Source organism: Eublepharis macularius, chromosome 1 (genome assembly GCF_028583425.1).
Source record: "Eublepharis macularius isolate TG4126 chromosome 1, MPM_Emac_v1.0, whole genome shotgun sequence".
Lineage (NCBI taxonomy): Eukaryota > Metazoa > Chordata > Lepidosauria > Squamata > Eublepharidae > Eublepharis > Eublepharis macularius.
Window position 1 is genome coordinate 226307690 of NC_072790.1, and position 17126 is coordinate 226324815.

Below are 17126 nucleotides of genomic sequence, written 5' to 3' on the forward strand. Positions count from 1 at the left end.
AGGAAATGACATCATTGCACAGACCTGGGAGTGTGGGTGCATGAAGCATGCACATGAAGTACAAACAGAAGGTGAGTGCCATGTCCCCCCGCCACACACACACACTGGGAGGGTAAGGGGAACTAGCAACCCTACATGGTAGCCATTTTCCCTAACCTTGTTTCTACAGTAGCAATTTCCTTCACCAGCCTTCGAGTTGTTTTTTTAAAAAAAAATTTAGAATATCACATTGATAGAAAGTTATAGCAATATGTATACCAGGTTCTCAGCTTTCATTTTTTAAAAAAAGTCTCTAGCTTAGAGTTTACAACCTCCATATGGTGGCTGGAGTTCTTCCAGTATTACAACTGATTATTTCCCCTGGAGGAAATGGCAGGTTTGGAGAGTGCACTTTATGGCATGGCATCCTGGCTAAGCTTACTCCCCTCCCCAAATTCTATTCTTCCCAGGCTTCACTGCGAAATCTCCAGGAATTTCCAAACTTGGAGTTGGCAATCCAACTTTGGCTCATTCCATTGGAGACTTTAAAAAAAAATTAAAACAAGGAATTCAGATAACCTGATACACATTGATATAACAATATTCCAGTACCAATTTTTTTAAAAAAAATTGCAAAAGCCCTGGGTGGGGGGCTGTGGCTGTGGCTGGGGGACTTGGGCAGGGAAACTGTGGAGAAACCTGTCATGTGGAATCCCTATTACTGCTGTGTCTTATCAGCAACTGCACCAACGAAGAAACCACACAAGCCCATCCACATGTAGAAACCACCTTAGTGAAACTTCTCCTAAAAACTTTTAACATACAATTTAATTTTGTAGGGGATGGCAGCTGTGCTAAGTGCTACACAAAAGGAAGTGTCATTTGATCAAACTTTTAAAAGGTAGCCAGTAGTTTGCAATAACAAGAGTAAGTAAACCATATAGTTTCAGGTGGGTAGTCATGTTGTTCTGCAGTAGAACAGCAAGATTCAAGTCCAGGATATAAATGTTCAAGACTCAAAACTCCCTTTATTAGATTTGATGGAGGGAACTTGGATTCTTGAAAGCTTATACCCTGAAAATCTTGTTGGTCTTTAAGGTGCTACTGGACTTCAGTCTTACAGTAAATCATATAATAGGTACTCCAAATTAACCTCCCAAAAGCCTTACAAATAAATAAAAGATTTACAATATTTCTAAATAGGAAAGTTCAGGCTGAGTCATCTCTTTATACAACATTATTCAGCCACAGCTGAAAAAGTTCCATGCTGAGTAGCTGAATCTTGCTTCAAACTATTAATCTGTATATTACTTCCAATACTTCACATCGTTTCATGGCGGGTATGGTGTTCAAAATGGGTTCTGGGCTGAGGCCTGACTCAAATTAAGCCCTGACACCAGAGTTGCCGTGACAACTGTTAGGTAGAGGAAGCCATGTTTTATTCCAGAAGCATCTCCCCAGCAAGGCATGTTCTGGAAGTGGGCCTGTTACTATGGTAACCAGAGAGCAGCTAGGCCTGTTCCAAGTTATTGATACCATGCTGAACTCTCATCGCCAGTCAGTGCTGACCAACGCATGTATCAAGCCCTCTGTGGACCCCATTAACCGGATACCTGGCACCATCTATGAGCCAAAAGGGCAGGTCCGGCTCTTGGGCCTACTTTCAGAGAGCACTCCTTCTCCACAGGTAGATGTGAGCAACCTGCTAGAATTACTTGATTCCACAACTGCAGGCCCACATGTCAACTGTTTAATGTTTTATCACTGCAGGCACAGTATAGTCTAAAGAAAAAAAATTGCATAGGAGGCTTACAGTATACAGGCAAAGGGATGGGACAAGGGGTTATGGAGCATCACCATATAACTTGAACCTGTTTTTATAATGCATCAGAGAAATTAGGAATATCATGAGCTAGAAGATAAGATCCCCTATTCCTCAATTATCTTCCTCATTTCTTGGAGAAAATTTGGTTTGAGGAAGGGATGGAGACTGGGTTCTTTGAGGCTAAGGCTTCTTGGTGAGTTCATGAAATTTGAACCAGACACCTACTTTAGCCACCAAATCCACACCAGGCACTTTCAGCTCTTTCAAAGTATGCTAGGACTGTATTAAACCTTCAGGCAGAGAAGCAACTAGTTTGATCAAAGCAAAGGGCACCTCTCTACTTGCCCTCAGATTGGCTGATGCTAGTTTTTAACAAAGTTGAATGTAGTTTAAGGTACATTTTTCCTTGATACGCTCAAGCACGATTTCTTTTGCTTTCATTCCTCTTCAATAACTGATAATGTACGTGACACACTTCTAACACTAAAAAAATACAATTAAACTGATATTATAGGTATAAGTAATTTATTATGCTGTTCCTCTTTGCTTTGCCCTCATACTATCCGATATTCCCATCTGCCCCCCAATACCAAGCAAGCCTCCCCATTTCCCCTTTCCATCTAAAGCGGTGCCAGTTTGACTGGCCGGGGGGGGGGCGGGGAGCTGTTAAAGGGCAAAATAACAACAACATTCGATTTTATATACTGCCCTTCAGGACAACACCCACTTAAAGCGGTTTACAAAGTATGTTGTTATTATCCCTACAACAATCCCCCTGTGAGGTGAGTGGGGCTGAGAGAGCTGTGACTGACCCAAGATCCCCCAGCTGGCTTCAAGTGGAGGAGTAGGGAATCAAACCCGGCTCTACAGATTAGAGTCCCATTGCTCTTAACCACTACACCAAACTGCCATTTTGAAGGCAGAGTTAAGCTCAACCTCTCCGCTGTATTGCGTGAGGGTAAAGCTTCCATATGGAAGCTCTACCTTCAACATAAATAATAATAAATAATAACCAACCATATTTCCCTGTTTAAATAGGATCAAAGGAGGCTTGCTTTTTGACCCAATATATACAGGGAACCCCTGGGAACCCCGTGAATTACAGCTGAAAGCTCCCCAAAATGCAGGGGCATGTTCTTTTCTATTGTGGGTAAAAACTCAATATGGAAGCAACTTCAAAAAACTGTGGCTAGCCTAAGGTGAGCTATCTGTAGCTAGTGGTTGAAGGGACATGGTCATCATCTTCCTCACCAGGCATCCTGTTCAACAGTAGCCAAATGCTAGAGCCTAGATAGAATCATAGGGTTGGAAGGGATCTCTAGGGCCATCTAGTCCAAAACCCTGAACAATGCAGGAAATTCATAACTACCCCCCCCCCGGACTGCCCCAGTCCCCCCTGCTCCATGCCTAGAAGATGGCAAAACACCTCCAGGTGTCAGGTCCTGCCTGTTAAATCCCCAAGTACTTCACTGCAAACACTCCAGTGTATGAGTTAAAGTTGTATTAGAGATCCATCAGTATCAGTGCACACAGACAGTAGCATTGGCAGAAGTGATGTAATGTGAAAAAGCAAGGTTAGTTATAGTGGAGCGTTCCCGCCCTTGGGATAGGGACCATTAAGGCTTTGGTGCGCAGGGTCTGGGATGAGGGGTGATTGGGGAGGGGGAAGGGAATGAGCTCATTCCAAGTCTCAGAGTGATACAATAGAACAAGACTAGTTTCCACAATCTCCTAGGTCTCGCCCTTTGTGGGCCAGACCTGGTTAAAACCGACAGAGAACAAGCACTCATTTAAATGGTGGAAACAAAACAATAAAATAAGATTTTTTTGATATGATTTATAAAGGCAGAATTTTAGAAAAAAGGCAAATAGAAAAAGATTCCCAATCCACAGTACCTTGGTTTGAATACCTACAAATTAAACACTTAACAGAAGACAGCCAAATTAAGGACAGTATCCCCATTACAACATTTGAAAGATTAATAAAAATGAACACAGGAGTCAAAAAGGGTTAATTTCCAAATTATATCAGCTACTAACAGAACTCAAACAAAACAAACAAACTTCTATCATGCCAGACAATCTGGCAGGAGGAGTGCAAGGTTAACACCTCTAAGGAAATATGGAAAGAAACCTGGCAGTCACATAGCTTCAAGTCCAAAATCCTCAAAGTGAAGCTGCAAACAATAAAGTTTTTAACCCACTGGTATATGACTCAAATTATACCACATAAATCAAACATATTCATCTAAATGCTGGAAGAAGTGTGGGGAAATAGGAAACTATATGCACTGCTGATGGGACTGTAAGCATTCGGGTTATGAAGTACCAATGACACTGGAAATAGTGCTATTGAACTATTAGAAGGACCCACCAATCCCTAAGATTAGGAAAAACCTAATTCTAATACTATTGTTTATAGCCAAGTCCATCATAGCTTCTAGCTGGAAATCCAACAACCCGCCATCAATCACAACATGGCCGCCAACTCGCCATCAACCACAACATGGCCATCAACCCGCCATCAATCACTCCCATGGTATGGGAGTATTTTACAGTGGAAAAGCTAGCAAACCATATAACACAATTAGAAACAGCAAGATACAATGATAATTTTTTCAATCAATGGTTGCCTGTATTTGAATTCCTTATTGATAATGAACCAATGTACCTATCAATTCAAAATGTGGACTACTGTAAAGCACTAATATCTTACCGAAGTTACTACCTGGCATATAGTAGTAATTTTACCAAAACGTTTACTACGATTGTCTACTGTGATTATTTATTATTCAGTATTTAATGTTAAAAATGTTAGTTGAAGTCAAAAGTTTGTATTATAGAAGTATTTTGAAAAATTTTAAATTAAAAAAAACCTGTAGCTAAATGTTGAATGTTTGTTTCTCTTGGTGGGCTCTTGAGAGAGATTAGGGATTCTGTTGGTGTGCTGCCCACCCTGTTCATTAACAGGCTTCCTGCCAGAGCTGACAGATCTGGTCTCTGCATTGATGCTGGAGGTCCCCAGGTTTGTAGTTTGGGGGGCCTCAACATCCCATGCTGGGACTGTGTGGTATTATTTTTTAGTGTGTTTGGTTGTTGGTTTTGTGTGTCTTGAGATGCATTTTTTACTTTTAAGTCCCCTTGAGCATTTTCCGAAGTGAGTGAATTTGAGTAACACTTCATAGCTAACCACAGATTTTAACCAGGTTCCATTCTAAATTAACAAGTTCTTTTGAAATTGTAACATAACATTAATTGTAGAGAACTTAATGCTGACCTACTAGGAGGCAAGAATGCCTGTTACTGGTTTATTTAATACATTTTCATCCTACCTTTCCTCCAAGGAGCTTGGGGCATTCTCCCTTCCTCCAATGATCTCCATTACAATCCTGTAAGGTAGATTTATTTATTTTATTTACTTTATTTCTCCCCTGGCTTTCTCTTCCGTGGGGACCCAAAGCAGCTTACAACATTCTCCCTTCTCCATTTTATCCTTATGATAATCCTATGAAGTTGGTTAGGCTGACAATGTGTTACAGGCTCAAGGTAACGCAGCAAGCTTCCATGGCAAAGAGAGTGAGGATTTGAATCTGGGTCTCCCAGTTTCTAATCCAATGCCCTAATCACTATACCACACTGGCTGTACAGTGAGGAAAAAAAAGTTTACCGTAGTAATTCTGGCCGTAAACCTGAAGCGTACTGCCAGTGGAACCGTACATTATCATGCAACAGTATTATCACTAAGCTTCGTGGTGTCTCTGCACTCAGGAGGATTATCTGGATGCTGGAGATGGAATACTGATCTGTATGAAGCGAGCAAAGAAGAAGAGTGCCACCTCAACTGGAAAGGGCTGCTGGGAGCCTGAGAAATCGGGCCTAAATGTCAGTGACGTCTCAGACATGGAGCCAGATTCCAACTCAAGCAGGCAAGTGGTTGGACTGGGGGTAGAGTGCTGAAAGAAGGACTCCTCTTGTAATGGAGATGCTGCAGGCAATTGTATATTTGTAAGATGATGATGATGATGATGATGATGATGATGATGATGATGATGATGATGATGATGATGATAACAACAGCAACATCAATTTATATACCACCCTTCAGGATGACTTAACATCCACTCAGAGTGGTTTACAAAGTATGTTGTTATTGTATTGTCGAGGGCTTTCACGGCCGGAGAACGATGGTTGTTGTGGGTTTTCCGGGCTGTACTGCCGTGGTCTTGGCATTGTAGTTCCTGACATTTCGCCAGCAGCTGAGGCTGGCATCTTCAGAGATGTAGCACCTCTGAAGGTGGTGCTACACCTCTGAAGATGCCAGCGAAACGTCAGGAACTACAATGCCAAGACCACGGCAATACAGCCCGGAAAACCCACAACAACCATCTATGTTGTTATTATCCCCACAACAAAGCACCCTGTGAGGTGGGTGGGGCTGAAAGGGCTAGAAGCTGTGACTGACCCAAGGTCACCCAGCTGGCTTCAAGTGGAAAGTGAGGAATCAAACCCGGTTCTCCAGATTAGAGTCCCGCACTCTTAACCACTACACCAAACTGGCTCTTATGCTAAAGCCCTCTTGCCACTCAGGTTTAGCAAAACTTGGTTTACCCACTGCATAAAGGAGCTAGAGTTCTGAAAGATCTGTTCATTTTTTGATCTGAGCTATCTAGCCATTCAGGTTTAGCATTTCTTTTTCTTTTAGGACTACTGTTTGAAGTCTTTCTGGAATTTCTGCTTGGTGTAACAGCTCAGATTTTGAAAGGCATATTTTTAATTTAGCTTACAGAGAACCTGAACTTTTTCCTTTGTACTCAGGTTTGACAGTGTCCCAAAATTATCTTATTAGCCAATACAATTGTTTAAGAAACCTTAGAGAAGGCAAAACTGAATGGAACAAAGGCAAATTCAGAAAACTGGATTTCAAAGCGGAAGGGAGATCAGGTCAGTGTCTGATTGGAGTGCTGTTTTCCCTAGGCAGCAGGAAGTACCAGAGAAGCTCATGCCACCGACATCAGACCCTAAGGCCAGCTCCCCAAGCTCTTCACCACCACCTGTGCCTCCCAGTCAACTGCGTCCAGGTTCATTTCCATTCCACTGGAGGTGGGAGAGATTTTCTATCAAGGGTCAAGCCATGTACCAACACCGATCTTTAGAAAAGGCTAAGAAGAACTCCCCCAAGTCTTCGAAGAGTGCTATTTGTGAACCTCTCAGCACAACAGAGTCAGATTCAGGCTCTACCAATGGGCAGGGATCCAGTAACATTCAAGACAACTACTGTCTGGCTGAGTGTGGGACATCAGGAGGTCCCAAGGAGGCCCGCCATAAGCATCAGAAGCACCAACAGCTCATGGGCCCACCTCCTGGGAGTTCCCTTTTGCCTCTGTACTGGAAGATGGAGGCCCGTTCTGAGGCTCGGAAGCGCCAACTGCGCCAGGAACGCCGACACTGGCTTCAGCTTGCCCAGCAGTTACTGAGCCTTGAGGACCGGTCCCCCTGGTTTGAGAAACACTTCTCTGCCAAGCAGCTGGAAGAGAAACTGAGAGCAGAACTTCTCTGCCTGGCCACAGAGCCTGCAGAGCCCAGTCCACCCAGTCCACAAAGGGAGAAAAACAGAGCCAAGACTGCCAAGGAGGAACCAACATTCAAACCCACAATCAACCGCAAGATCCCCAATTTCAAGCATTTGCAAAAGCGCTTCCAAGAACAACTTGAGCAAAAGAAAGATCAAGGTAGAAAGCAGGCATTCATTTATTTTTTAGAAAGGAAAATTATAGGATATATCAGGGGGGTTTAAAATAATTATACACATGCTCCGAGGTACTTTAGATATTAGGAACCATAGACTTCACCATTATTTTGCCGTACATATTATCTGTCGCTTTAAATATGTACTCCTATATACTACCTGTGCTTCATGTTGTTTAATGTCAGTCCTAGAATTTATTATGTTCTGTTTCAGCAATTCTCCAACCCCATATTGGATCCTTGCTAATGCTATGTCTTGTAAACTTATATTCATTTACCCTATGACATTGTTTCTGGAAATGTTCCTGACACTGTATGGAAATGCCTGCCCTTGTCCTTGCTACAGATTTTACTAATCTCACAATATGTAATCCGCCTTGAGTCTCAGTGAGAAACGCGGAATATAGATAGATAGATAGATAGATAGATAGATAGATAGATAGATAGATAGATAGATAGATAGATAGATAGATAGATAGATAGATAGATAGATAGATAGATAGATAGATAGATAGATAGATAGATAGATAGATAGATAGATAGATAGATAGATAGATAGATAGATAGATAGATAGATAGACAGACAGACAGACAGACAGATAGATAGATAGATAGATAGATAGATAGATAGATAGATAGATAGATAGACCTAATCTCAGCTCTTGCAAGACTGTATTACCTGTACTACAAGAGGAAGGAAAAGGAACAAAGGGGTGGGGGGAGTGGGAAGCAACAAAAAGTACAGTGCAATTCAAGAGAGTTACACCTAGACCCAGTGCATATAAAAGGAATGTTAGGGCAGCTGTGGTATCCAGCAGTTATGAAAAGCCTAACTAGGACAGCACTAGAACAGCTTGTCTAATTTTTGCCACTTATTGCTGAGACTAAGGGCTGCTGCAACTAGGTGCAGATGAAAACTCTTCAAACACCTGCTGGCCCAGAAATCTCGCCTCAGACTCAGGAGGGCGCACAAGCTCTCCTTGCTTGCCCTCTAGTGAGACCTCCTCCCTGGAGGCGGGACTTGTGGACGCGCAGGCACAAGTTTGGGCGAGGCGGCTCCATTGAGTTCCAGGCTAAGAGGTTCTGGAGAGCAACTTCAGTTTCATGGAGAGCGGCAGGGATGCCTATGGAGTACTGAAGACTGGCGGCACCTTTGATCTGGAGCACTTCTTGCAGCAACCACAGGCGGTGGTGCGCATTCTTAGCACGGTGTTTGCACTCACAGCTTTCTCCTGCATCATTGGGGAAGGCTACGTCATCATGCGTCACAAACTCTCTATTGTATCTTTAACCACAGTGAGGATGCCTACGGCACTGGAATTGGTGTACTTGCCTTCTTGGCCTATGTATTCTTCTTCACGGTTGATGCCTACTTCTCACAGATTACCAGTGCCACATTTACTTGCGTGGGATGTCTCCTGTTATTCTACTCAGTTAAGAGTGGCACATTCCAGTGGCAAGCATCTCCTTTGCCAGCAGGACACACCTTGTGCAACCAAAACATGCCAAGCATCAATGGAAGGTGCCACTCATAGCTGAACAAAATGGTAGAATACAGCCTAGCGGATGGGGCTTAAATAGATTAGATGTCAGAGATCTGTAATCAGCTGGGGAGGGGGATTGGGACCAGGGAAATCAGGCAGGGAGGTTTGTTTGGCTATTTTCTTACATTATTTATAGTCTGCTTTTCTCACTGAGACTCAAGGCAAATTTCACTGGGTAAGTCAATACAATCAAAAGAAGGGACGTTCAATAAACAATGCAATAGGGTATACAAATGCAAATTTGCAGAGATTTGAAAACAACCAAAAATCTGATACAGAGCTAAAACAGTCAAAACATAAGCAGTTCTAAACCTGACATATTAAATAACGCAGAAACTATCTGGTAAGATCATACTTACAGCAACAGACAGTATAGTGTCTATTCTCTGTCCCTTTACCAATGTACCTCTTTGAAACCACTTCCTTACAGTACAGCTAGGGTTACTAGCTAGCCCTTGGGTAGGAAATTCCTGGAGATTTTGACAGTGGAACCTGGAGAGGGCAGGGTTTGGGGAGGTCAGGGAGCTCCACAGGGCATAATACCATAGAGTCCACCCTTCAAAGCAACCATTTTCTCCAGGGGAAGTAATCATTGTTGCCCGAAGATCAATTTTAATTCTAGAAGATCTCCAGCCACTACCTGAAGACAGGCAACTGTAAGTACGCCCCCCCTATCTGAGTAAAAAGCTAGGAAAGTGGGAGCTTTCCTGACCTTTTCAGCTAGGCCATTCCGTAAGATGGGGGCCACCCCAGAGAATGCATGTGTATGGCAACAGTTGATCTTGCCCAATTGCAGGGTGGCATCTGCAGAAAGTCCTGTTCAGATGAGCAAAGCTGCTGTAGCAGAGCAAAGAAAGAGGCAGTCATATAGATATGAGGGACCAAGGCCATGGAGGCCCTTGTATGTGATAGCCAAAACCTTGAATTGAGCCAGTAACATTGTAGCTGTTAGTCTTGGGTATGAAAAAATGGTAGTCCAGTTAATAGATATTGAAGGCAATTTCTATCTGGCAAATATGTGATTCACCCTGAAGGAGTATCTTTAGTTGGATTGGGTATGGAAGGGCTGAGAAAGTTGCAGGAAGCCTTTCTCCATATACATTTATCATAATATTTTCAACTCATAGAATGTTTCCCTTCTTCTTCTTGGGCAAACTAATGAGACAGAGGTCTTTTTCACACAGGGCTTTTTCACCAGTTATGGTCCCATGCAGCTTTGATGTATGCTCTGATTTCTGCATGCATGATCAAAATACCCCAGTTCAGTCTCCAAACTGCTTGCCGGACTTTTTTGTGCTCTGCATGGCGAAAGTCTGTGTTAGCAGCAGAACTGATTCCTCCCTGAGCACATAATCCAATACCTTTTTTACAGCAAAGTTAAACAGCAGCTTTTTGGAAGTGCAGAATATTTTCTCCCATGTCAGGCCTAGCCCTGCCTTCCACCCCTCCCTTTTATCTCCCTGCAGCCTGATTGGTTGAACAGCAGTGAGTAATCACACCCTTTCCCCCTTTCTTCACCCATCAATCTTAGCCCTAATATTGTCATGTTGTTTATGTGTTATTTGACTTTGGCTGTACTCTCTTATGAACACAAGATTGTGTGGCAGTGTGTTGTGTTTCCTGGCTTTTTAAATCTAGGCTGTTTCCCTCCTCTTTTTACATTTTTTAAAACAATGTTGCAACATTGTTGCTTAAAAGAAAAATCCCACTTAATATTTACTCAAGAATGTCTCAGCCAATCAAAATACAGAATTTTCTTTTAAACTTTGGAGCTCAAATGGAGTGAGGTTAACCATAACCTCCTCTAATGTACAAACATTGCAACACATGCGCAAAAAAAAAAAAAGCCACTCTGATGACATTGCTGGGGTCTTCTCACAGAAAGCCGCAGCAGAAACAGGACATTTTAAAAGAAGAAATAAACACCAAACACCGCTTTGGTTCAACTCCTTCAAGTGCAGAATTATAGAACATGAAAGTGGATCCAATCCTCACAGGCCGAAAACCCAGAAAACCTGCTATAAGTGTGCAATGCGAAAAAGTCAAAGTTACCAAGTCCCATTCCAAACCTCTTTTGTAATTTGGACTGCTAGTTTGCAAGACCACAGATCAGAGCAACCAGGCTTTGCAAGACCATATTGCTCTTTTGCCCAGAAGCCAATCAGCAGATGCCTAGATTAGAATTTTTGAAACAAGGTCAACTAATGAACGTTCTGCAATAGTGTGGCATAGTATTAATTAACTAATTTAAAAAATGAGTAGCCTACTTCCTCACTTTGTTCAAATATACAAATGTATAACAGCTGAAACAGAATAGTAATAGTACTTTTAATAAGAGTTTGCAAACTTCATCAAAGTCAATTAGAAAACATGTTGAATTCCTTGTTTTTTCTTGGGAGAACCTCTTTGAGGAAGCCTCAGCCCTCCTCTGGATTTGGGAACCTCTGAAGGTGCTAGAAGCCCCCTCCCATGCCCCTTATTAATACCATTTTCTTCTACCCTGCCCAGCAAAGATCACTGTCTGCAAGCCTTTCCGCCTTACCTCTGCCGGCAGCTCCCAAACATTCTCTGGGGATGAGGACAAACTGGACCAGGAAGACCCATTTGACGAGATTCGCAACCTCTGGGGAGTTCACTGGAGGGCCCAGTCTTGTCCAGATTTCAGCCCTTCTAGTGTTCGTCCAGTGATGCACACCAAGACCTCTGATAAACGGCAGGAAGCCAACAGGTAGGCATGAGCTGCTTCAGTCCTGCCCAGTAAGGTGGAACGCCTCACTTTATAATATTCCTTGTTCCCTTCTTTTCCACAGTCTGCTAAGGAACACTGAAAATCTGTGGTCCTTGAAGTGGGGCAGGAAGGCAAATTTAAAATAGCTCTATTAATTGTTTCCTCCCACTTTCTTGCCTTCCCCTGTATGCAAAATACAGGAGCATTTAAATTCTACTGGTCCGCTTTAGCCCTTTCCAATAATTAAAACACTTCTGGAAAATCCAAGATGTTTGATGAGGTGGCCTCTTGGCCTTTTCACATATTTATCACTCTAAAACTAAGTTGCCAAGGAGTTGGTCCTAGTTTTTGATGGTTGGGTTTTATTTATTTGTTTATTTATTTATATCCCACCCTCCCCGTAAGGATTGAATTATTTCTTATGTCAACTAAGCCCCTCTAGATAATGAGAAAAGGCTCCCACCTGGGCTGAAATGCTAGAGAATGAATCCAGTGTAGTGGTACATCTAGCTTAGCAGTGGAATGTGAGGGAGGAGGAGGAGTAAAGAGCTCATGAGACGACTCACTGGGGTGCAGGGGAAGCCCCAAAAGAAAAAGTTTTCCTCAGTGTCTGTACAGCATCATGCATTTGTGCACCTTCCAGATTCCCACCCCCCACCCCCCAATTTTCTACAATCATTCCTAAACCTACTTTGGAATGATCTTATTTGAAATATCACAGCCAGAGTGTTTGCGGACAGGAAGGTGTGGATTGTTTCAGGCAGCAGCCATATCACTGGCCCTTTCGTTACCTCAGTCTCCTGTAGGCACCATCCTCCTCTCCCAAGCCTATTAAATTTTAAATCAGTAATTGACTTACTGCTATAGTGTTATAGTTTTATAGCAATCTGCTAGTTATCAATTTTTCAAAAGCCCTCTGGTGGTGTAGAGGGGAATGGCAGCCATGAGGGATAAGGCCGTGAAAGTATGGGTAAAAACCACTATGTGGATACATCATTGCCAATATGAACACCTCTGCATTCACAGCAGCAATGACAGCCACACAGAGAACCACATGGAAGCACTTGAGGTCCATCTTGAATTAATTTCAAGTATAGATTCAAGCAGCAATGATTGGAGGAGGGGGCACTTGATGTGCCAGAAATTACATGATATACCAGAAGGCAGAAGAAGTACCTTTAGCAATCGTCTAGATATTTTTATTTCAAAATGACTTTCTCCACACCCCCTCATCCCATTTACCTTATCCATCTGAATTCAAAATGTCATACTTACTAGCGCTTTATTCAGGATCAGTGTCAAGGGTTGGCATTGTTGGGCATTTGCTGAGGCTCATGCTCTGGAAGAAGGCCAACTGACAACCAGACACATTTGATTCATATACTTCCACCAGAAATATCAGATCACCTTAAAAAACTCTGTGACTTTGTAGAGGTCCTTGGGGGTGATGTCCCATTCCTTGTGAGGAGGGAGATTCAAGAGTGAGTGGATTGAGACTCCTTTTAACCTTCTAGTTCCATCCAGAGATAAAGGACAACAAAAGATGTCACACTTTGTATGTACAGTAATGCATGGAGCATCTTAGTATTTTACATCTTCCAGTTCAATCTTAACCTGAAGAAGACATCGCTTTGGAATGAAATCCGTCTTGCAGCCACTGCCTTTGCCTGCTCTCTGTTTTGCTGAGAAACTAGTGACCCATAAATGTAGCCCCATCCAGTCTCCACAATTCAGTCCCCCTCCCAGCCGGACTACTAATCACGCCTTTCCAGCCTCACCCAACATGCCTGAAACCTGTGTGCTGATCTCTTTTGTAGACTGCTGCTACTAGAATGGGAACGGCAGGAACGGCTGGAGAAGCGGCGAGCTGAGATGCGCAGGATCAAGGAACAACAAGTGCAGCGGGAAGTAGCCAAGTGCCTGGCAGCTTACCGGATCCCAGGCCAGTCTGCTACATCAGTCCAGAAAAGGCGGGAGGAACTCCGGTAGGCTATGACAACTCAACTCTGCATAGTTGCCTGTAATCCAGAGCTCTGTTTCTCGACTCGTGTGCAACTACAGACTTCAGCAGTGTTTGGGGTGAGGGGATACATTCTCAAGTCTACAACTGAATAAAGCATTTTTAAACTAACAAACCATACAGGGGCTCAGACACCGCTAAGAGCCCTCTGCCATAAGGTATGCTATTGTGTCCCTGAAAGTCCCCTCCCCACAAACCAATGATTGTTTAATCAAGGAATGAGAGCTCTAGTCTTGTATTAGCAGCACTATACTGTATTATAACTTTTTGAAAAAGCTGGCCTGGTTTGATGGAGAATTGGAAAGAGAGAAAGAAGACAAAGGTCTCTAAGCAACATTTCCTTCTTGTTGCTGTGCAGGAGACAGGAGAAGCAGCGCATGGAGGAATACTTCTTGCAGCTGCAAGAGATGCAGGACCGTGTGGAGAGCAGGCCGTACCTCTTTGAGAGAGTCATGCAGGTGAAAGGGGAAGGTTCTACTTCACACCGTCCTGAATCATCACCCACCACCCATCAGCCTTCCTTTAGCCAAGTTACTAGAGGAGAGGCCACCCAGGGTGCAGCTCAAAGATTACACGAGGAATGAATTGAACCCTTTGTACTGTTTGTTATTTTACACAATGCCATCATTGTACATGTCACTTGACTGCTTAAGCATAGAAATATGTCCCAAAGAAATTAAAGTTTGCCTGTGGAAAGAAAGCAAGTGAGGAAAGGCAACAAAGAATGGACATATTACTGTACTACTGTCTACTTTGACTGACAACAGCTCTCCAGGGCATCTTTAAATGAAACACATCCTTTAAATGAAAGTACCAGGGACTGAACCTAACATCTTCCCACATGCAAAAGTATAAGCATTACTGAACCTCACTCCTTTCCCCAAATTAATGTGAGCAAACATGATTTTAAAAGGTTACAGCATTTCCCCAGATTCCACAGATCAAGAAGGTTATGTATTAAAAGCTTTTGTGAGCCGATCTGAAAGAAACAGCAGTCAGGACTTGTTCCATTAAAAGGAAACACACATACTTGCATTCTAGAAGGGGTCAGATAGGTGGAACACACACAGATTGCTTATGTTTTTCCAAAAAGATCCTCATTTCAGTTCATAAAAACAACTGTTTTGCTCCACCATGGCTCCTACACAGGAGTAGTTTTTTTCTCAGCATCCACACAGCAGCATCATGCATTTGTGCACTTTCCAGATTTTCCCCTACTTTGGTATGATCTTCCCTAAAACTGCTTTGGGATGATCTTTTTTTAAAATATCACAGCCAAAGCATTTTTTTTTACCAGTGAGGATAGGAAGGCACAGGTTTTGGGGGGTCCTGCCCACGTAGCACCATGTGCGTTACTTCAGTCCCCCATGGCTGCCACCACTCCACCCCACACACACCAGAGGGCTTTTTCAGGCTTTGGGAGGAAAATCAGTAACTGCCATATTTGCTATAGCATTATAATGCGAGAATGCTACGTCAATTACCATTTCTTTAAAAAGCCCTCCAGGAGCAGATGGAGGGAATAGTTATGGGGGGCTGGAGCAAGGAAAGTGTAGCGGAAAACATGTAATGGTTCCGTTACTGCTGCCAATGCCTCTACATTCACAGCAGCCATGAGAACCAGATAGAGAAGCATTGCCATGTGGAAGCACCCATACATTCTGCAAAAAGAACTCTGCAGAACTGTGGAAGCTATTCAGTGAGTCTTCCAAGAAGCATTCCATTTAGGGGTATTTGCACTTGCTGCCCCCCACTGGTCCTGCATGTCCGCAGAAGGGCATCTGAAATCTGTCACCCATTCCGTATCCAGCATCCCATTCCCAACAAATCCAATAAAATGGCAATTCAGCCTCCCAAATGGAGAAGAGGGTACACATTTCCAGTTAGAACAAGGCCAGCTGTGTGGCAGGCTCTCTTTGTGCTGCCTGCCATTTCAATATCCACTTAAAGTGTCTCTTCTCCTCAGACCAATGCCCGTCAAGCTGTGGAACGGCGTTTTTCCCAAGTCCTGGCTGCCCTGGGCATCGATGAAGAGATGCTATGGAAGCATGCTGTCCGGAAGGCTGCTAGCAAATGCTCTTCCAAGGCCATGTAAGATTCAGGGGAACTCTGGGAGTGGGTCAGGCCTTCTTCCTCTAGGGTCTTTCAGCCAGAACTGTGCATTCCCCCCAAACCACACATGTGCACTGCTGGGGCTAATAGCACCTCCTTGGGCTACTTCAGGTGAGAAAAATGGCACAGAGGGAAGGTAAGCCCCCTGTTCACCACGGTTCCAATCTGAATCAGGCTGTTCATGCACAGAACTTCAGGATGCGCCTCTCCACCCAATCCCGGGCATCCTCATGGCAAACTTAAGAGTTAGCTGGGCCACTAAGGCTGGAGGTGGCAGAAAATGCTCTACACATCTCTGTAAAGAGTCCAGTAATAAGACTAACCAACTTTACTGTAGCATAAGCTTTTGAGAACCACAGTTCTGTTTGTCAGATGCATTTTCTGACAAAGATGCATCTGACAAAGAGAACTGTTGTTCTGGAAAGCTTATGCTACAGTAAAGTTGATTAGTCTTAAAGGTGCTACTGGACTCTACTATTTTGCTACTACAGACTAACATGGCTAGCTCCTCTGGATCTATACACATCTCTGGACTCTTCTTGTTGCTTTGTGGCAAAGTAGTCCTGCACAGCTGGACTGCTGCTGGGATGGGAACCCACAAAACAGTGCAGTTGGGGTTCTCTGGGCATGCTCCTTGCTCCTACCTGGAACAGCTTTGGTTTCAGTCCAACTGTGTTATGTTTCAGGCGGTGTAAAAGAACTGAGTCACCCAATAACTTCTCAGAGCAAACCTGACAGCAGAGAAAGAGAGAGAAGATCACCATAACCTGCCATGTACCCCAGCCTTGTAGTCACAAAACTCCCCCAAATAAAGTTAGCTTTCAAGAGCAGGGATGTCCTCTTCCTTGCTATTGTGTCTGCACTGAATATGGGTGAGCAACGCGAATCCAAAGATAGTGTTTGGTGAACTTTCCAAGCAAGAAATTCTTCTGGGCAGAAAACACACAAAGGAATTCTGCTTCTTCCAGAGATTTTTCATTATTATAATGACAGTGGTGGCGGGGAGGATGTACGGATTACAGCAATTTCTGGAGGAACTTTTCACCTGAGCAGAAGCACAGTTATAACTCAGGAGGGGTCACTCTGCATTCTCTGGCTTTCTCTTTCTGTGTGATGTTCACTGTGTATGTGCCACTTCACAGCTGCCTTGGCACTTCATCCTAAAGGTCAGTC

The 17126-nt window shown here is 43.4% G+C and overlaps 1 protein-coding gene across 1 annotated transcript; it reads left to right on the forward strand.

Annotated features, from left to right (window-relative positions):
• The first annotated feature begins 1516 nt into the window (after positions 1-1516).
• TSGA10IP (testis specific 10 interacting protein) lies at positions 1517-16688 on the forward strand. Its single transcript, XM_054972896.1, has 8 exons — positions 1517-1666; positions 5573-5734; positions 6801-7533; positions 11602-11821; positions 13639-13806; positions 14200-14299; positions 15808-15932; positions 16640-16688. Exons 1-8 carry the CDS (start codon positions 1517-1519, stop codon positions 16686-16688), a joined length of 1707 nt encoding a protein of 568 aa, XP_054828871.1.
• The last annotated feature ends 438 nt before the right edge of the window (positions 16689-17126 follow it).

What these genes read in the sequence shown, in the direction of transcription:
- TSGA10IP (XM_054972896.1), top strand. Translation starts at nt 1,517, where the DNA reads ATGCTGAACTCTCATCGCCAGTCAGTGCTGACCAACGCATGTATCAAG. An exon ending in AAAAGGCGGGAGGAACTCCG is followed by an intron (nt 13,807 to 14,199) that starts GTAGGCTATGAC and finishes GTTGCTGTGCAG; the next exon opens with GAGACAGGAGAAGCAGCGCA. An exon ending in AAATGCTCTTCCAAGGCCAT is followed by an intron (nt 15,933 to 16,639) that starts GTAAGATTCAGG and finishes GTTATGTTTCAG; the next exon opens with GCGGTGTAAAAGAACTGAGT.